The following is a 22,080-nucleotide window of genomic DNA, read 5'->3' on the forward strand; positions in this document are numbered from 1 at the left end:
TGATGAGGGTCAAGATGCAATGAGGGGCACCACCACCTCTACATAGGAGAAAAGGTTCTACTTCTCTATGTTCAAGCAGAAAATTTTGGCAATTCTCTGCCTAAGTCTCTGTATGTATGGCAAAGGAGGAATGGAGGCCAAAGGACAGGATTTGTATTACACCCCTGCGCTACAGCACTGGTCTGAGCACTGTGAAATGACACCTAAATCTCAACCTTTTAGAGCGTGAAAAACAAAACATAGAACCTCTTAATGAGCAGTCATTTATGCATCATTTAATGTACACTAATGACCACACTCTAAAAGGAATTTTTTGCTCAGGTCTCACTGAAGACAGTGGGACTGAGGACCAGTGACTACGACTACTCCCAGTTTACTCAATGGTTAAACTAGAGCAGGCTTTCCTTATCTGTACTGGGATACTGGATCTGATGGTCACCAGCTCAATGAACTGACAGGTGATGCCACGAGTGGCAGCAGCCTGGGATGCAGTGATCATGCCCTGGTGGAGTTCACAGTCCTCAGGCATATGGATTGGCAAAGAGTAAAGCCAGGAGCCAGCATTTTAGAAGATAAAACTTTCAGCTCTTTAAGAAGGTCAGTAAGACCCCCTGGGAAACTGCCCTCAAGGACAAGGGAGCAGAACAGAGCTGATAGATCTTTAAGGATACCTCCCAAGAGGGAAGATCTAGTGAAACCCAGGTGAAACAAATTGGATGAGAAAGACAAGAGACTTAATTGCTGTATTGGGACCTGCTAGCTGAACTAAAGGGCAGAAGTGAAATGCAGAGGTGGTGGAAGAAGGGACAGGTATCATGGAAAGAGCATAGGAACACAGTCTGGTTGTGTATGAATGGGGTCAGGAAGGTCAAGGTGTAGATGGAGCTGAAGTAGGCAAGGGATGCCATGAATAGCAAGAAGAGCTTCTACAGGTATGTCAGCTAGAAAAGGAAGGTTGAAGAAGATGTACTCCACCTGGCAAGCAAGGTCGCCATGAGGAGAAGGCTGAGGCACTCAACAACAATTTTTCCTCAGTCTTTTGCCACCTCCTTTCCCACACCTTTTGAGTGTTCGGTCCACAAGACAGGGCCTGGGGGAGCAAAGTCCCTCCCACTGTAAGAGAAAATCGGGCTTGGGACCACTTGAAGAACCTACCTAAGTCTTGAACATACCTAAGTCTATGGAACATTGTGAGATGTATCCCAGAGTCCCAGGAACTGGCTGATTTAATTACCTAGCCACTGTCTATGATATTTGAAAAGTGTGGCAGTCAGGTGACTGGAAAAAGGGAAATATTGTACCCATCTTAAAAAAGGGTAGAAAGAAGGGCCCTGGGAAGTATCAACTTGTCAGTGCCATTATCTCTGTGCCCGGGAAGATCACGGAACCTATCTTCCTAGAAACTCTGCTAGGACACATGGAGGACAGGGAAGTGTTCAAGACAGCCAGCACAGATTCACCAAGGGCAAGTATTGCCTGACCAACATGGTGAAGAGAGTCCATCAATGGACAAGGAAAGAGCTACATATGTCATTTATCTGGACTTTTGTAAGGCTTTTGACATGGTCCCCCACAACATCCTTCCCTCTAAATTGGAGAGAGATGGACTTGATGGGTGGACAATTTAATGGATAAGGAATTTGCTGTACAGCATTATTCAGAGAATAGTGGTCAATGGCTTGAGGTCTGAATGGAGATCAGGGACAAGTGGTGTCATTCAGGGGTCAATTTTGGGACCAATGTCTTCATCAATGACATAGTGAGTGACATCAATGACAGAGTGAGCCTGCAGTAAGTTTGCAGATGACATCAAGCTGTGTGGTGTGACTGATGCACCTGAAGGACAGGATGCCATCCAGAGGGACTTGGACAAGATTGAGAAGTAGGCCCATGGGAACCTTGAGGTTCAACAAGGCCATGTGCAAAGCACCTGAGGCAGAGCAACTCACAGCCCAGAAAGCCAAATGTATACTGGGCTGCATCCACAGCAGCGTGGCCAGCAGGATGAGGAAGAGGATTTTGCACCTCTGCTCTGCTCATGTGAGACCCCACCTGGAGTGCTGTGTCCAGCTCTGGGGTCCCCAGCACAGGAAAGACACAGGCCACAAAGACGATCAGAGGGCTGGAGAACCACTCGTATGAAGACAGGCTGAGAGAGCTGGGGTTGCTCAGGGTGAGGAAGAGAAGGTTCTGGGAAGATGTTATAGCAGCCTTCCAGTACCTAGAGGGGGATATATAAAAGCTGAAGAGGGACTTTCTACAAGGGCATGTAGTGATAGGACAAGGCAAATGGCTTCAAACTGAAAGGGGGGCGGTTTAAATCAGATATTAGGAAGAAATTCTTTACTCTGAGGGTGGGTGGTGAAGCATTGCAAGGCTGCCCAGAGAAGTTGTCGATGGCCCACTCCTGAAACTGTTCAAGGCCAGGTTGAATGGGGTTTAGAACAACCTGGTCAAGTGGAAAGTCCTTCTGGTCACGGCAGGAGGAGTTAGAATAAGATGGTCATTATGGTCCCTTCCAAATCAAAGCATTTCATGATTCTATGATTCTGTAGTTGTTGAGATATGGAAATAATGTGAAATTAGCTGAGAACTGTCATGCTGCCTTGGGAATTCAGAGAAAGGCAATATAAAAATGCATCCTTAAGAACAATAGGAAGCCATGGATCCTGCTTTGTCAGAGAACAGGGCAGATTAAATTTAAAGAGAGCTAAATCCCCTGCTTCCCTCCTTCCCATACACATGCACAAAACTCTCTATAAAGGCATACACTTCTGTTTGTTTTGTGTGGTTTCCTCAGGCAGTGAATTATCTAGGACTGACTCTAAGATTGGCTGTTTAGTTTCAGACTTTACGATAAGCTTTTAATTATAGCACGGGAGTTTCATTACATGTTACTCTGAGCCAGCTGGAAGCAGTTACACTTTAGTCCTCCTCCCCCTCCCTCCTCACCACAGGATGTCATTTCCAAGGCCTTACCCTTCTTGTCTTGATGATTATGGGATGAAACTGCCACATATGGATCTGTATTTTCAGATGAACCAAGCGGATCCTTCCAATCCAGCATGCGTCCCCTAGCATCATAACCCTGTCGAGCGCGAGAGTCAGAAGTGGTGGTGCTTGGGACTAGGGAACTGGAGTGTCCTGTTCACATTATAAATACAGGTAGGGAAGACAAGTCTCATTAGTCACTTACCATGCTACCTCCCCATACTCAGGGGTACAGACTGCTTTGCTTCTGTGACAGGTGAACATCTTGTCTTAGGCAGAGTAATGTTTCAAAAGTCCTTGAAAATGTGACTCTAAAGGAAGAGGGGATTTGAACCTTCCAGATCAGGGTGCTAAAAGGTGCTGCCACTGAGCTGGCAGTTCTGTGCAGTTCTCTGCTTCTTGACAGAGTTACATGCATATGAAAGAGGGTAAGCACACTTTGTCTGAGTCAAACATCCTTTGGCTGGATTCAGCACACATGCCTGACTGACACTGAAGGGTCAGCCCATGCTGTCTGATACTGGCTCAGTCAAAAAGCAAATAAGAAATCAATCTAGAACAGAACAATGTCCAAAATGGCTGGAACTGAATGGGAATGCCAGAAGAACTACAAAATGGTGACATCATGAGGCACTCTACCGCATGTCCCCAGGGGAATGAAGGACTGCCTAACACCAGTGTGCTCACGCTGCGGCACTCCTCTCCAGACGGGAAATGTCCCGGGCCAGCTGCTTGCACCTGCTTGCACCATCACTGTTGGTTCTGTCTGAGCTGATGGCCCAAAATGGCTCTGAAATAAGCACAAGACTGAGCACCACTTCTGCTCAGGGGCACAGTGCAGATAGTGCCTCACCACGTGGATCTGCCGAAGAACCCGTGACTCCAGCAGCAGCTGAGACTGTTTCACATGCCTTTTTTCCATTACAAATGCTCTAGATATTGTTACTGTTGCCCTGAACAAGACTGATCTGCTTCTTGCGTATCACATACACCCCAACAAACAGCACACTCGCTGAACTTGCCCCACTGGAAACACAGCACAATTTGAAATGTGGTTTGGATGGGACAACATCATGTTTGCAGACTCATACACTCTTTGAAGCTGGACCTGAAAAGCACATCAGCGCCTAAAATTATTGAGATGCTTGGAGTCTACTGTCTCTGGAAGACAGCTCCCACATGGACTTTCCAGTGGCTCAGCTGCTTTGGTGAGAGGGCTCCAAAAGCCATCCACACCACCACATTTTGACCTCAAAACCATTCTGAAATTTTCCTTTTGGCACATGTGAAAAAGTGATTTATTTTCATCAGGATTCAAGGAGTTCTGGGCCTCCTCAATTTGTTGTGGGTAACTATATCCCCTTACCTACTTTTCTTAAGGAGCCCATTAAAACAAGGATTTTTGACACATGCTCAAACTAACAGAACTGGATTATTCACAGACAGAATGGCATATAACATTTTTCATCAGATAACACTAGACAGACTGACAGCAGCCCTCCTTTCTCCTGTCTCCTTTTGAACAGCCCAGCAAATTAATTTTCCTTCCTTAGATGAATCTCACTTGGAGAGGAATCCAATCACCAAGCTACAGGCTGCCCTAGCAGGGACCCTCTCCCTGCTCCTTTCCTTGATCTTGCTTCACTGCTCAGAAAAATAATTTGAGACTTACTGGGGCAGAGAGAGATCAACACAAGGAGCTGAAATTTAAGCCTCACACAGAAGGCACAGAGCTGGGCAGATAGAGCCTGTGCTTCTGTAATTTATTTTAAACAGCTCCTGGATAACCACAAAGCTTTTGAAAGAACCATCTCAAACGTGCTCTTTTACATGGCTTCTAAAGCCATACAGTCCCACCTCTCAAAAGTCTAGAGAGAGATGGTGAACCTAGACCTTCAATTCTACTCCAACAATCAAAAATCTAAATGTTGGCCACCAATGTCCCCAAGCTCTTAGATGCACCCACATGATTCTTTTCATCCAGCCCTTTCACCAGCTTCATAGTGTTGAACTACTGATGAAGTCAGCATGCTGCAACTTCTATTAAGATGATATGATTTAAAGAAATCCTGTTGAATATTAATGACTTTAGAGTAAAAAAATATCTGTGCTCCTCTCTAAGTTTTTGAGGAGCTCTTTTGATTTACTGAATCAGATTATATATGGGAGCACTTTGGACTACGTTTTGTATAGGACATGGTCACAATGAACTCCTTTAACTTGTATGCTTAGAAAGGAAAATTGGTTCAATTTGGATTCACCATGTGAATTTGGATTTAAATTTGGATTCATCAGTGTTCTCACCATGAAGCCACCCTTCAACTACAATTAATTGTTAACACAATTTTGGTCTGGATGTCAGTCTGAAGGTTTTATACTGACAAGTGCAGTGGATTATTTTTTACCCTCTCATGGTAGAAAGTGTGTTTTCTCCCAGCCATCTTTCTTTAAAGCAGCAAATTAAGTGCTGTGTTTTGTTAAGATAGAGTTTTGAATGTCACCCAAATAGAAAAGAGAAGCCAAATATTATCCTCTTTTAAAAGGCTTCCATATGCCCCATCATGGCTGGGGACATGGGTAGCACACAGATAGAGGACTCCATTTGAACTGCAATCCAAATGTGTTGCCTGCTCCACAGCAGTCCTGCAGCAGGACTGTTTGTGTCCAAAGGGACAGGTAGAGGTCCACAATAGAAAGCACACCCCCTCTTGAAGCAAGAGCATGCTGGATCCTGAAATCATTCACTCCAACACTATTACGCTCGTCAACTCCCGTGCTCATCCTTAAGGAACAAGACAAATAACAGGGCAGACAACAGGCTAGAAAATAGAAATTATGGAATTTTCATGTTTTCCTTTCCCTAAGGATTAAACCACAGTGCAAACATTCATGGGGTTCCAGTCTTCAAGATCATACCTCATTCAGCAACAACAATAATGTGTACAGTATTTGGTCAGCTTACACATAGTGCTGCACTCAACATAAGAAAGCAATTAGTCATTGCTTGATAAGGAGGTAAAAGAGAAGAAAATCTTGCCAAGTAGCAATCGTATTTTATGCCTGTGTTTGATATGCATTTATATACCTATATTTCTTTCCAGACACTTGCAAATTTATATGTGCTTAAAGGAAGAGTTCTAGGGAAAAGCTGTAAGTATAGTTAAAGAAAAACATTTCATAATACAGAAATATAGAGGAAGTATATGCTTAAGGGACACATTTTTCAGGGGAAAAAAAATTCTTGAACCATATGTTGCCAATACACAGAGAACTTCCTGGTAATGGAAAGCTAAGGCTTTGTGAAGCTATTAATGTGTACCAGATGGTCACTAGGTAGAGAGGGGTTCCACACAAATACAAGGAATCAGCATATTTATTCTCTCTGTTACTAATGTATTAGTCTAGTACACACTGAGAAGCAAGCTTACACAGCTAATTGAGGCAAACTTTCTTCCACTGGATTTTGAGGAAGCAGGACAGGAGCAGATTAAACCTTAATAGCCCATCCCAGTTGTGGTAGGGCTGTATTTGCAAACACTACTAGGCAGTGATACTGCTCCTGTAAGCAGTATCACAGTGTTCTGCAAGTGCCTGAATAGCCTGTCCCACTGGGTGAATTTCACCTCTGAGCAGAGTAGCACCACAAATGTATGACCTATTTAAGTTTCTTTCATAAACAGAGAAAAGACTGAAGTGGCAGGCAACCCAGTCCCCAGTCCTGGCCCTCTTGCACACAGCCATTATCAAGCCTTTACAATGCACTATATAGTTCTCAACACATAGTGGGCCTTTTTTTCCCATTACACCATTTTTTACCATTCTAACTTGCAAATGAAATTTGTTTAAATTTAACGAGGCTTTAGCACATCTGAGATGTGGCCAGCTTCTCTGTGTTAATAACAGTTAATACAAAAACATCTGAAAAACCAATTCTGCCTTTGTTTTAAAACAAAGCATCCAAATAACGGTACACATAGTGCTTTTCAAATGTCTTTGTTTAAAGAAAACATGTAAAAACCAAATAGACACACTTTTAAAAAATCTGGTTTAGGTGCTTCCATTATTCGGAAAAACTTTTCAGTTGGAGTGCTGTAATCAAGTAACAGAGGCAGAGTAAAAGCACTTAGTGCCTACAAGAACAGATAATGATTCAGAAAGGCTGCACTTCTGAAACTATAGCTTGTTCTGAAGTGCACTTGTAAAATGCAAAGAGGTTTTTTTTTTCAGGTTTAAAACAAAGACAGATTCAATACTATCAGTATTTGATAGTTGGTTTAATATGCACAAGTCATTAGAATCTCAGAGGTTAAGATATCTGCACGCTATCCTATTAACAGCTATAGCAATCTAATTAGACAATTAGAGGGAAAGTTAAATCAATACTATAGAGGGAGAAAGGACTATGGCTAGGGGGTAATATAAGGGCCCAATTCACTAAGAATTGATGTTTCCAAAGGTAATTGAAGCTGCTTAGACTTTTGCAGAGTGATCTAGCTTAATCTCCTTGTTTAAATATGTGGCTCCTGCATAATTCCTGTCTGACTTTCTGCATCCAGACCTTCAGTCCACTATCCTCTCCTTGGGTATCAATTTGAGTCACCTGCGTGGACTTTGCACTTTACTTGTTTGCAACTGATCATGTGAGATTGCCTTAGAAAGAGAGCCCATGTGCCGAAATCAGGAGGAGGCTGGTGCCAAGAATACAAAGATTAAGGGCTTGGTTCTTCTTTCATTCACACTGTTACAGATTGGCAGTAAGTCTGTTGAAGGAGGATGATTTATAGTGGCATAAGTGAAGAGAATCAGGCCTTATGACTTCTTTTTGAGCTTCAGATGACTTTGGGTATATTTAGCCCACTGAGCATTCACTCAGTTGGCGTTCTGGTACCGGTGTTCTGAGGCTTAGTCTATTGTGATATACCATTACCTTTGCATTAAACTGTACTCACTAACATCAAAATAGATAATTCATAAATTTTTCGGTTTTTTCAAGATGCAAAATTACTCAGACCAGTCTCTACAGTTGGCAAACATGAACATGTTTACTGAGACTGGTTTACTACCTCGTCCTAGAATTTTTGCACCCTGAAGTGGAAGATCAATAAAGGGTCACTAGTGGTAGGTGAAAAGAAAGCCCAACTGTAAAACCATCAGAATAGGTATTTTAACTAAACCAATAAAAGGGGGAGCTGACTTGCCTGGAGACAAAGTTATCAGGATGTACCTGAGAGAGGTCAATGAAATAAACCATAAAAGACAGGACATGAACGGGAACCCATGTTAATGCTGGGTCAGCATTTCTCCATTGTACCTGTCTGTAAAGTCCTACTTTAAAAGCTGGGTTCATTTATGGAGTCTCTTTTTGAGCTTGACATGTCTGGACAGTAAAATGTACTCTCTTTTGTTAACTGTTCTCTCTTGGACTACAGCTTTTTTTCATTCTGCTGCTCACTTGAAACACTTTTCTGCTTTCTTGGTCAGATTAAAATATCAGTTTTTACTGAAGTGCCTACTAATACTCTAGCTGGCAGGATCCAGAACCACAGTTCCACAGCTATAACTCTGCAGACAAGGGAATTCACTTACAAGTAGGAAATCTGGAACATTTCTGGCACATCAGCACTATACCCAAAGACACTCTCTTTATCTTCACATTCAGCAGAATGGATTTTATTACTACTTTTCTTTAATTACTGTGCATTAAAAATACATCAATTTCACAATGAAAGAAAGTATAAACCCTCTATGCAGATGAAACTGTGAGTCTTCCATATATCAGAAAGTCTCAGCTTGCCTTTGATTTTGCACATTCCCTTCACTGGTTTTCATTACCATACTTTCAAATAAGTTTCACCTGCACATTTTTCATTTCCTGGTAATAAACAGTAGGGGGAATTTGATTTTATTTTTACAAATGTTGAACAGTATTACTGTGCCTCCAGTTATGTAAATTCTGCTGTACTGAACTGTCATTGGTTCAGTTTCATACCTACTTACTCTGCAGGCATGGGATGAAAGGATGAATTAAAAGTTCATCACAACTTCACATTAACCTACCTCTTGCTGTGTTCAGCCAAATGTATGGTGAATTTGATCTAGCCCTAATGAACTGCTACTCTTGTACAGCCTGAAAGCAACTTCACAAGGAAGCTCCCACCGCTCATGGAATTCTGCCATTGACTTCACTGGCAGGTCTTAGCTTGTGAGTACTTGTCTTTGTTCAGGATGTCTGTAAGAAAAGCTATTAAAATATATGTCTAGGTTTGAATTTAAAGTGATTATTTATTCTGCAGTGATTCCTCATGAAGGCATTTATTCTTCACTCCAAGAAACAGCATAATCTACCTCCAAATATGCAAAACAGAGTCGTAGAAAGCACTATGAGCACAGATTAACAGCTGCCTCATGGGAACCTGCTACTCTAGGCTTGCAGAAATGATCCTCTTCAGTTCTGGTAATTTAATTTGCTATGTAAATTTGAATGGACAACATAAATGACTCACCCTAGAAGTGACAAGAACCTTCAGGAACTGAGGCATAATCCAGTCTCAAACCACATGGGTAAAAGGCTAATTTTCCTTATGAGAGATCTTTCTGTAACCCAGGGATAGTTCTGCTTTCCCTAAGGTATCTCTGAGTGGCTGCTGTAGCAGTAATGACACCACCCTGGGCAGCTCATAAGTGGGATGTGAGCTACTACCTTGTTTGTCCTGGTGAACAGATAAGGTGCATCACTGTACCCGAGTGTTTCTTTCAGTGTTCAGATGAAGCATGCTCTTAATCATGTCTGCTGACATGACATTAAAATAGGCCTTATCTGACTTTAATTCACTGGAGACAGTTTTGAGGAAAGACAAGAAAAGAGGGATTGAAAACCAAGAGGTATGGCTTAATCCTAGTTGTGATTAGTGAATCGGGCCCTCAAAACCAAGACAAAACAAGTAAAATAGGGTAACAACTATTTGAGTATAGATACTACTAGCTAACACAAGGATTTGGGGAGAATTTTTAAAAACACTCATAAACTGACCATACACTGTGTAGTAAGACATTTTTTGATCAGGTGGAGCAGTTGAAATGTCTATGAACAAAATAAATTGGGAAGAAACATTAAATATAACAAAAGTATGAAAATATTTTAAAGTTTAGTAAAAAGTGATTCCTCCAAAATGGATTTGCTGTCAATAAATATTGAAACCAAGAACTTCCTTACCATTCAGGGCTACGAAGGAATCTGAAAGACAAATAACAGGGGAAATATCATTATTTGTATCTTGTTTTTTCTTGTAAGTAGTTTGCTGCTAATAAGTGTTAATGTTTCAGCTGATATTTATAAGCCTGAGATTTATACTAAGGACCCAGGCAAAACTAATATTCAGACATACCCAAAAACAATGTCTGGCTTTGAAAGTGCTCACGACCAGCTCTGTACAGGAGGTACTGAAGGAGGGAGGGCCAGTGTCCCCCCTGCTTTCCTTGTAAATCTTAGTCTAAGGCAAGGCATTCCAGGGATGCAGCCAGCAATGTGAATAAATGAGGACAAAACTCAGGTGACCCAAGATCACATGAAGTAATAAAATCAGCTGCGTTAGCAGGGAATGAAATCTACCCCTGTGCAGTGTCAAGGTTCAATGCACTATTCAGGGCTAAAGAGGGATTTAAGCAGGGTATAGGCTTTGTTGCTCTCTGCACAGAAGCAGATCTCTCTCCATGAGCACAATGTGCTGTTCCTGAATAATTCCTACCCTACTTTTATATGTAACTGATATCAGGTACACTGCACTCCTGCCTAACCTATTTGCCCAAGGAGAGCAGGACTGGCTGAAAGGGCAAAGATGTACCAGCTGGGAACTGGCCTGATTTTGGTGCTAACCCATTTTACAGGGGAACAGAGGGGAGGCCTATCTGGACATCTCCATCAAAAACCTTTGCAACGGTCTATATCCACCTATCTTAGGACAGGTTGAAATCTTTGCACTCCTCCAAGCAAAGTGATGAGAGTAATTAATGCCTCTTGAATAAAGAAGCACAAGGCGTGAGAAGGCTCTGGCTTTCTCCAGAGTGTCTGGCCCACACCATGTCCCATGGCACAGCCTAGCTCTCTGTTATTTTTCTCTGTATTGCAGAAGTAATGACTCTCTCACTGTACATTGATTCCTCAGCTTCATCAGTGCAAATTACACTGAAAAGAATGAGAGCCTTGATTTCATGAGGTTTATAATTAGTATTTGGAGCTCAGAATCAAACCAACCTTACTGAGAACATTTGGAACAAGAGCTGTCCTGAACACAGATTGGTATTCCTGAAGGCTCAGAAATCAGCAAGGTTTCTTTGCATACAGTGCAAGCTATGCACTTTTAAGCATTTCAGTACCAACCAGTAAATGTTTAAAGACTGTGTTTAAGCTTCCAGCTCACGCTGTCAGTACTTAAGGTTTACTATTAAAATTTCTTAGGCAGTGCCAATAGTACCTGACCCTTAATACCATGAGGTTGTCCAGACTGTATGTAAAATTCCCTAAGATTCACAAACTAAGCAGTTGTCATTTCTTGATCCGGATCCAAAGCTGAAGATACATTTCTCTGTCTCACTGTGCTGCATGCAAATGTAGTCCAAGTCACAGACCACACCAAGAAACCAAGCCACTTCTGTACATTTACATAAACAACCCAACCACCAGGGCTAATAAAGACAATGGGCCCAATTCATTATGTCATTGCTGTAATCAATATCCTCTAGAGCTAAGCTTTTCTCATTACGCAACCACTCTGAAGTCCAGTGTTTGTACAAATCGCATGAACTGGGCTATTTTCCTCAAACACATTTAAAAACAGTTCTTCTGAACCTGCACCATTAGCTACATTGCTGTCCCTATCATGGCTTATGTTGCTGCAAAAGAATGCCTGACAGGTAATGGTGATTTGAGGCATTCAGAAGGATACTGTGACACATGGTAAATAGAGGTAAAAGCTTTGCTTACTTTGGCAGTCACCCAGGCCATCTGTATTGCCACGTTCTATGTCCTGTTCAAACGCCAGTCTAAATAATAGAAGGAAACAAAACAGTATGAATAACAACAGTCATAGGCACAACCAGAAAGAAATTATCACATGTTCAATTGAAATAAATCCCTGCTGTGAAACTGGCTATTTCTTTGGAAATTCCACACAAAGGCTGAAAAACCGCAACACACACATTTGAGCTATTCATCATTGCTTAATGATTTCTTGGCTTCTGATGATACTTTTTCTTTATATTACTACTTTTTAAAAATCCACAGCATGCCTTGTTACCAAGGGAAGAAAAGACTAGCATTTTTTAAGCTGTTAAATATAGGATTTTATCAGAAGCAACTGTAACCCTACCTTAACCTGTGCACAGAGTAGATCAGGTGCACTGGCACTTTGGTGTGAGAAGGAAGCCAACCCATTGGGCAGGTAATGTGCTTGAGGAAGAAACCTGCATTTCAGCAATCACTTAGGTACAGCACCAGATGAGGCTGCAAGGCATAAGGTCCGTCCCACAAAAGGTATTCCTTTTAAGTCAGGGGCTCTACTGACAAACACTCACATGCTTTTCTAGCTGACATGCTCAGCTTATGCTCCCATGCTCTCTCTGTGATTTTGGATAACTGTTGAAGTTGTTCTTCCAACTTCCTGTGTGGTCAAAGGTGAATGACAAGAACCTTGGAAAATTTCCAAACACAAGCCCTTGCCTATGTTAGGATCCTGCCCTTGAGGCATAATTACCCTTGCAGACAACTCATTCTAACTCTGTGTTCTGAAAACACCTGCTCTACTGCCATCTACTCCAGGAGGATGACTAACATCTCTGCCTCGTGTTGGTTAGCTTAGAACCAGATACCTTCACAGCTGATCTGTACCCCCTTCCTAAGCACTGGACAGAGCATGGGCTGCCTTGATCACTTTTGGACTTCATCACTGCAAGCTGCACAGCCTCTGTCTCGATGGATCTATTGATGAACGTGGGAGCTGCTTTTAAAAGTGAGGTATGGAAGTCCCCTACAAGTTGCCATGGAAGTTGAAAAAGTCTCAAGCACTTTTTGGAGTGATGAAAAACCTGATATGGACACAGGTATATTTTAACATTATCCTACCAAATGTCAAATCAGAAACAGCCCACACTTTTGTAGTCAAGCATATACAGACACATACAGCTACAGCATCCTCAGCAGATGGTGGAAATCACCAAATTAAGAACAAGACAGAAGCACAGGGATAGTAATTTGTCCATTATATAGTGAGGACCTTTAGAGAAGCAGGGTTAAGTGGCATCAGATGCAGGGCTGTCAAGGCTCTGTGATGTCTGCGCTACACTTCCACTACTACCACGAGGGAATGTTGCTGGTAGCTCAGAGTGGGCAGTCATGTGGTGTGTCAGAAGTGGCCATGAAATGTGAGCTCTGAAGTGGGTTTGCTCCCTGTAACCTTCACAGACTTTCATTATCATAAAATAATTAAATTCTACTGTTAAGCAAGGGGAGATCCAGCACTTCTCTAAATCTGTTTTAAGCCCTTACTGTGCTCTGTTATTCCTCTTAGCAATGCACAGTAAATTAGAAGGCCTGGTTTTGTTTTCAGTGGACAAATTACTTCAGTAATTTAATTTGGATTCTATTGCCTCTTTAATCAGCTGTGATGGCTCCAGTGTAGGCTGGTCCAGACATATCCATCCAATTCACTCCTTTCAATAATACACGGACCTTAATACAGCTCTTTCATTTTCTTCTTCCTCCTCTTTCAGCAGTTACCACTCAGCTAACTGTTCACATCAAAAAAATTTGTGAGACATTTCGGAGGTGAATGCAAATAAGACAGAAACAAACACTTCCCACATTTTTCCTTCTCTAAAAGCCTTATGTTCCAAATAGCTTTGCCCAAGACTGCCTGGCACCACCACCAGAGCTCCATGGCCCATCCAGCCAGAGCCCTTACTCACTTGGAGCCAAGGACCAGCTGCGTGCACACCCCGCTCTCCTTCACCCATCCACAGTACGGGTCCCTGGATGCTATGCAGGCCCTTGGGAGAGAAGAGCACAAGGCGGCATTTAGGAGTGCTCCAGCTTGCCCACTGCCCAGGCCCCTGACAGCCGCCACAAAACACGTACTTTTTGCACTTGCCATGACGCTCGCAGCGTCCCAGGGGAACCTTGATGACACAGGTGGAGAAGGCGACATACAGGGCGCTGCTGGGCTTGTCAAGCTGCATGCCCATGATCCGCTTGTCTTCCATGCCGTCATAGCTGCACCTGATTTGGATAAAAGTGGGATGTGGTTACAAGTGGGCTCTTCTGGGAAGCCAGGGGAAGCCTTAGTGGTCCCCCAGGCTGAAAAAATAAGATTGCAAAAAGCTTCCGCCAAAAAATCCATAAGAAAGGTAGACTTGAACAAGTCAAGGAAAAAGAACACACAATAGCCACTAAAAATACTGACAGACATATAAGTATTAAAAAATGCATGGGATAGTTAAGAATTTGGGAGCAACAGCACACCAGATAAGCTTCTGACGGCCCTTCATTTCTGTGTTTATTCTTCTCCAGCACTCAAAGTAGCTGAAATTTCTGCATGATTATGGCTCACTTCAAAGCCCCCTTAGGCATATTTAAGGAAGACTGAAATGTGGAAAATTTCCCTTGGAGAGTATCTTGCTGCTTGTTGAGTTATTTGGAGAGGAATCAGGGTTTTTTATAGGATTAGAAAATTAATCTTCCTTTCCAGAACTTCACTTTTAATTATCTATCAGCTGCTGCATAGGATGGGCTATTTTCTACACAGACTGACTAAAAAAAATCTTATTGCAATGTAGAGACTGATAAGCAGACATCCCCTCCCTAAACAATTTAAGATTACCAAAAAAACTTGGCTTCTCTAACCACTTCCGTTTCCACGGGATACATTATTCTCTGGGAAATCAGAAGTTCAAAGTCACCCATACATGAGTACAAAGAATCAGATACACACTTTTCAGGATTGTAAACATTGATCTCCTCCAGGAAAAGGCTGTCATTTAGGAAACCAGTGTTTCCTGTCCATGCCAAGAACTTCAGGATGATTCCCTTCTCTGACCCCAAGAAAACCACGGTATAGTTCTGATATGGCCCAGCAGCAGAGTCAACAGCAATTTTGGTCAGGCGATATCTAAAACAATAGAGCATTTTCACAGATAAATCACAGAGATAATCACAAAATTTTCATTTAATCACTTTCTTCACATCAGATAAGTGTATGGTAGCCTTCTAGCAACCATAAAACACATTTAAGTACTTCTCCTACCTGACTATAAATCAACACAGACTGTACCAATTTGGCTCCCCAGATGCTGGGGAATTTTCACGTGTTTGCATGCCCACATATCCAATAGCCAGCAGAAGTGTCCAGAAGTTCAGAAACCTGAAGGGGTGCTAGGAGCCTGAGGGCATTTAGGAATTATCCTTCCAAAAGCCTGGTGATTTCTTCAGACAGGGATAGAGAATCAGCACAGTGAACTGTTTTTAAAATTTCAAGCTCTGTCACATTAAAAGCAGCTGAATGAGGTTCAACTTGTTTTGTCAGGAAAAGCTGTGTCAGTGCAAGACTAAGACACTAAACACCATTTTAGCTCACTAAAAATAATCACACAACCGCCACCAAGCAAGTTCAGCACTGAGGTGAAATCAAATCTTGGGGTGACACAATTTATTGAAAACAATAAACTGGTGGTTTGGTACCAGTTGGATGGTACTGCCTATCAAAGGGAAGCACTCCATGAAGCTTGCTACTCTCATCTTTGGTTGGAGCTACAGAACCTGACAGAAAAACTTGTCATAAGATACACTACAGAACCAAAGTCAGATCCTTCCACAGATCTAAGTGCCCAACGCAATATTCTACCTTTGTTCAGAGGAAAATACGGCAAAAGTTAGTCACATTATTCTGTTCACTGCTGCAGGGTAGATAAGTAGTATAATGACCACAATGTACATTTCCCACAGAGAGTGGGAATGTATTTTGATACATTCAAAGGAAGGGGATGGTGCATTTAACACTTGCTGATTTATGAGTCTTTGTTCAATCTGTTATTATTTTTTTCTTGTTGCCATAGAAAGGATGCAGATTATGCGATTACTTCTGCCCTATACACTTCTGCAAACATTAAAGCTTTCCAGTACATAACCTGACAGACATCTACATATCCTGTGAACGTATCCTGGCAGACATGTTTGTATCCTGTGTACATATTCCTGAGTTGTCTGCTGACCCTTGCCTGAAGTTTTTACCGAGTCGTCTCAAATGTTGACCTGTAAGCCAAAAGGTGATTAAACTTCCCCGCACAGCATTTCCTACAACATCCAGTTTCAGCACAGCACGGTTGGAAAAGACTGAGGTCTTTCCTATCTTGAAAGCTCCTCAGGGAGTTCCGCAGCATCTGCTCTGCTCTGCCACCATTCCTAGCTGGATTCATGCCCAGGACACCGAGGACATGTGCAGAGTTGGAGGGTATTTGGAAGCAAGGCTATTAGCACAACTTGACAGCTACAGTGCGGGCAGGAGCTCACTTGGTGCACGTACCTGACCATTGTTCTCAGGAACCAGGGTCGGTTGACAATGGAAGGTACAGCCTCGTCCATCAGTGGATGTGTTTTGATGAAGTTCAGAGTATCATCTGGGAACTCATTAGATGTTACATATTTTTCTAATGATGTTGAGCCAGCACAGCAACCGGGCCTATATAAAACAAGAGAGTAAAGCCAGAAAACTTAAGCTTGACATAGAGGGCAAGCTTCTTTTTGTGATGAAGTTCTAACTGAAATATGATGTGCTTTACAGGAGTTTAACTTGGCAGAGGATCGATAAATGTGGTGGACTTGTTCAGCACCTCAAGAGAAGCCTAAAATCCTGCTCTGTCCTCCATTCAAAAGGACTTCATGTGTCACTTATGAGCACAAAGTCATTTTTTCATCAGGAGCACCACACACACAGTTTTGTAATTTATCCATTCATATGGAATGTAACCACAGCATGTGTGCATTTGGCTTGATGCTTCCCAATTGCACAGGTGTTTTCTGATCTGTAACTTGCCTAATTGACTGCTCTCTCCTGGAATAAAAGAAGTCCCTCTAATACAGTAGGAAGTTAATTTTTTTTAAACATGTATGAAAAAATGTTACTTTTAGTCACATCAGATAGAAAACAGACTGTTGAAGAAGACAAACCAAATAGCATCCATGTAAACATTGGTTTTGTCCTTTGTTCAATTTGGATGAGATGATTTAAGAATGGTAGCTCATTGAGAACTTTCACTGAAAAGTTATCTCCCATTCTTTAACAACCTAAATGCAAATCTGCTCGTGCTATTTCTAAAATCTACCTGCTCCTAAGACATAGTTCAATCTTCTTGCCTGGACAGGCCATCTCTCAAAAAAAAGCAGCAAAATGTTTTGCTTGTTAATATTGTGTAGGTAATTTTCTTTAATAAAAGGCCCATTTGATCCCATTTTCCAGAGCACAGTGATTCTGCAAACATTTGGGCCAGTGTGAGATGGGAAGATTAAAGATGGACCACTCACTCATAAACTCATTGCATCATCCTATTTTCATCTACTCTGCTGTGGATAAAGGCATTGACATCAAGAGTAATGTCAACTTGAACAAAATACAGGACTGGTGCTATCATCTGTGTTGCTCAGATTTAGATAAATATTAAAATATTAGGTAAATAAATCTTGTGTGGGAAGGTAGCATAGGACTCGAAGGAACTAGCTGTGTCAACAAGTTTGGTCCCACAAAAGCTGAGCAAGGAACATTACATGCAGACAATGTGTACTCTTGCCTCTTCATATCCAAAATACTTTAGCTGTCTTGTAATTGCATGTAGAACTAGCAACAGATGGAGAGAAGGAAAAATCAAGGGCAGCACTCGTTTCCTTGGTCCTTGCAAGGCATTGACCCATGAGACAACATTCCCAGAGAACTCCAGGGAACAGCCTGGCACCTTCTAGCACCATGGTGTCTACGGTTTCTCTGTATCTAATCTGGAGGCCTATTTACTCCTAAATCCTAATAGCATGATTGGATTAATCCTGTTTTAATCTCAAAACTGGTTTAGTTGAGTCAACATAAATCCCAGTAAACCTGCTGTCGGGCCAAACGGGGAAGTGACACCTCAGAAGAGTTCTGGTAGTTTTCTGAATAATGTTAGGATCAATAGGGGCAGTAATGTTTCTGCATCATACTGAAAAACCCTGATAAAAATGACCTTATTTCAAAGGTGCTTGTCATATACTTCAGCATGAGCTAAAAGTAATGATTATTTCTATTAAGCAGATTGATTGCTAAATATTATGTGAAACACTGTTCACAATTCACTTCACATTATGTCCTTCAGGCTTAGAAAGAGCAATATTGTCCCATCTTCATCATAAAAGTTAGCCTACTATTGGCTCATCCCAAACTTGTAATGCAACTTTCTGTTCCTCTCTCCCACTTTCTCCTTCTTCTTTTCCTCTTCCCTGACAATTTATCTCAGTAAGGTCCAAACAAATAACCTTGGAGTCATCATGCAGCCTTGCACCCCCAAGGCAGACCATTGTGTCAACAACTTGTTTGAAACACTGCAAAATGAAGAAGAAAATCCTGCAACACTGGTAGAAGCTGTGTTACTAAGGTTCAGACTGAAAAGAGACACAGAATTTACCAAATTTTCCAGTCACCTCCACGGTCTTCTCTTCAATGACAACTTCAGAATACAGACAGCACAGTAATATTACACTTGGCAAATCCAAAACATGACGGGCCAAATTTGGATTAGGCAGAAGCTCAATATCCATCATTGAGCTTCATAAACTCATAGAATATCATGAGCTGGAACCAACCCACAAAGACCACTGAAGTCCAGCTCCTGGCCCCACACAGGACATCCCAAGAATCACACCATGTGCCATAAGAGTGCTGTCCAAAAGCTTCTTGAGCTCTGTCAGACTGGTGGTGTGACCACTTCCCTAGAGCCCAAGTTCCAGTGCCAAACCACTTGCCTGGGTGAAGAACATTTTCCTAATGTCCAACCTAAACCTCTCCTGACAAAACTTCAGGCCATTCCCATGGGTCCCGTCACTGGTAACCACAGAGAAGAGATCAGTGTCTGCCCTTCCTCCTTCCCTCATAAGGAAGTTGTAGATTGTGACGAGATCTCCCCTTAGTCTCCTTTTCTTCAAGCAAGCCAAGTGGCCTCAGCCACTCCTCACATGTTTTTCCCTCTAAGCCCTTCAACATCTTTATAGCCCTACTTTGGATACACCCAACAGCTTTATATTCTTCCTATATTGAGGTGTTCAACATTGCACTGAGCCCTTCAGATGTTTTTTCTTTTGAAATTATTTAAGCTATCACAAGCAATGTAAAACATGCAATAGAGTGGTAAAGCTTAAGTGCGATAAATGAATTTGATTTATCTATATGCATCTCAATATCTCACAGCAAAATGCCATTGGTGTAAATGAGTTAACAAGTGTCTGTCAAGAGCAACTTGTTTGAAATGGTACTTGTAAGAAATATGAAGAATGTAGTAGAGGAGATGCATGCAAACATGTGGAAGTGGGGAAAACAACTCATAGGAGGAATAAGGTAAACTGAATCTCAGTTTGGTGGAATGCTCTTTTTTGCTCTCCACAAATCATCCATTGTGGCACTTAAACTGCATGTTAATCATAGAATAGCAAACTGCAGAACTGGTGCAGGCTTTGTAATGAGATATATCTGTTACTGAACCAATTTGCAACAACTGTGTAATTCACACCACTCTTAAGTGATTATTCTGACCAAGTGGATCTGATGCTGGCCTGATATATGTTACACAAATCTCATTTAAGTGGAAAAATCTCTATTGCATAGTTTAGATCCAAATTTAACTCAACTTTTACTTTATTGTTTCAATATGTATAATTGTATCGGCACCTTACAAGGCTGTTCAAAATATGAAAAAGCCTCTGTAGCCCACATGAAGGAACTGAACAATATCACTGTGCATGAAACATACCTGGGCTTGGGCACTCGTTCATCAGGAACTGGTGTCCATGTGGAGTCTGGAGACTTTTGTTCTTTGAATCTCCCAGTAAATACATTGGCAATGTCAAGCATGTCATAGGCACAGACTGCAGAGCCAGGGATGCTGCAAAGTGACATTTCCCAGAAATTGTTACTCATTCTGCAGTTATGCATAAAACCTTGAGCGAAAAACATGCTTTATAGAAGGCTTCCTTTACTCAATACTGAACTCTGAATCTGGTATTAACCGGAAAAGCCAGCCCCATGGCAAAGCCTGAATACCAATCAGCAGGCAGCTCCTGCCAAGAAATTTTATTCAAAGCTTCTACAGAAAGAAGTAATTGCAATAGTCTTGAAGAAGGGAAAGAATCGGTGAAACACTGGCTATCACTGGCAATGCATGAGAAGCGATCGCCAGTCTCATTCAGAACCCATTACTTGGACATTTCAGGTCTTCTAAGTCATAGCATCTCTCAGTACCGAGAGTCCTGTAGTCCCTGCCATGCCTCAAAAAACACATTGCAGATAATTCAGAAGTTGGTTCTAATCAAACTGGAAGCGTGCTGCAGTGTGCCATTTACCTGGCTTTTACATGTAATTAGTTCATGCTCCCACAGCCTGATATCCATGAAGTGTTCCCAGTGAAAAGGTGTTAACTATGCTCAGGAGTTTGCTCTACTCAATGCAATGTAAAGAGCTTATAGAAACTAATTTGATATTAAAGATCATAACATTGCAAATTTCAACTTTTTGGATAGTTGCATGCAACTCCACAACAGCATTGTCCAAACATCATTAATTTTTTACCAACATACTTTCTGAAAGGTGTATGGGTTTAGCATGGTTAGTCACTTGGAAGCACGAAATATTCATTTATCACCTATTTTTTAAAATTTTGTACATGAACTACTGTATTTGTGTCTGACTCCCATCACTTGATTTTATTGGGTAAATAGCATGAAACCAGCTGGCTGAGGCTTTCAATCCTGCTCTTAGCTAGTAGGTCTTTATACATCAAAGAAAAAATGTAGGAACTATAACACTGTTACAGAGGATGAAGCTAAACTCCTAAAGGTATATAAATTTATAGAAAAACAACCATTTGAAGAGTAAACAATTTCAAAATGCTTTTTACTGAAGAAAAACAACAAGTTGAGAGACAGTACAGTAGTTTTATTTTGATCTCCACAGATTTATTTTCTTATAGAAGGAAATGTCAAAGCTCAATATTAATGTGATACTGCACAGCAGGAGTTTTAAATGGAGGCAGCCATATACATGTTGATGTAAGAGACGGTGAAGGGTGTATTTGGCCACAGAGGACCTCAGCTCAAGACCCACTCCAGCTAGAATATTTTACACATTACTGAATTAAGTCCTAAAGACAAAAAAAACATCATAAAATCTTGAGGTGTGTTACACACAACTACAAGTGCTCAACACACAACTACACGTGGATGGAGGCATTGCTGTGCTCAAAGGACTGCAACGTCTTTTACTTGTGAGGGTGGCAGATTACAGGTCTGTAGTATGATGCAGTGGGAAGGATGGAGCACTGTGGGTCACAGCCAAGGAGGTCCAAGCCACCTCTGAACTACTGGACTACAATTCAACACTAGCTTCTGCCTGAGTGACCTCTGATTAGACTGAAGAATCTCTTCCACTTCAGTCTAGAAGGAAACTTTGTCCTAGAGACCTAAGGTATTTGTTTCAACCTTTCTTTAGTGGAGAAGGAATGAGAGATGCATTTATGTCAGAAGTAGGTTTCATACAGCTACAGAATCACAGAATATCCTGAACTGGAAGTGACTCACAAGGATCATTGAAGTCCAGTTCTCCTACACAGGACATCCCAAGAATCACATCATGTACCTGAGAGCATTGTCCAAATGATGTTTGTCAGGCTTGGTAACTTCCCTGGGGAGCCTGCTCCAGTGCCCAACCACCCTCTGGGTGAAGAACCTATTTTTTGTAATATGCAACCTAAACCTCCATGACTCAGCTTCCCCAAGTCCTCTTACAGGCCACCAGAGAGCAGAGATTGGTTCTT

At 41.7% G+C, this 22,080-nt stretch overlaps 1 protein-coding gene across 8 annotated transcripts in view; it reads right to left on the reverse strand.

Moving 5' to 3' along the window:
- Positions 1 to 22,080, reverse strand: part of SEMA6A (semaphorin 6A) — a 116,493-nt gene that overhangs the window by 22,729 nt on the left and 71,684 nt on the right. For 3 of the 8 annotated variants that reach the window (XM_041459094.1, XM_041459092.1, XM_041459093.1), the window contains 8 exons: positions 20,023 to 20,154; positions 16,560 to 16,715; positions 14,973 to 15,149; positions 14,120 to 14,260; positions 13,951 to 14,031; positions 11,972 to 12,030; positions 10,205 to 10,225; positions 2,980 to 3,144 (listed from right to left, as the gene is read on the reverse strand). In XM_041459094.1, the coding sequence (XP_041315028.1) occupies positions 2,980 to 3,144; positions 10,205 to 10,225; positions 11,972 to 12,030; positions 13,951 to 14,031; positions 14,120 to 14,260; positions 14,973 to 15,149; positions 16,560 to 16,715; positions 20,023 to 20,154 (932 nt within the window). Of the gene's footprint in view, positions 1 to 2,979; positions 3,145 to 10,204; positions 10,226 to 11,971; positions 12,031 to 13,950; positions 14,032 to 14,119; positions 14,261 to 14,972; positions 15,150 to 16,559; positions 16,716 to 20,022; positions 20,155 to 22,080 lie in introns of those variants that run through there. The other 5 variants (XM_041459099.1, XM_041459095.1, XM_041459097.1 and 2 more) reach the window with 5 other exon arrangements.

The sequence above is a fragment of the Pyrgilauda ruficollis genome, unplaced genomic scaffold (assembly GCF_017590135.1).
Source record: "Pyrgilauda ruficollis isolate IOZ18807 unplaced genomic scaffold, ASM1759013v1 scaffold130, whole genome shotgun sequence".
Classification (NCBI taxonomy): Eukaryota; Metazoa; Chordata; class Aves; order Passeriformes; family Passeridae; genus Pyrgilauda; species Pyrgilauda ruficollis.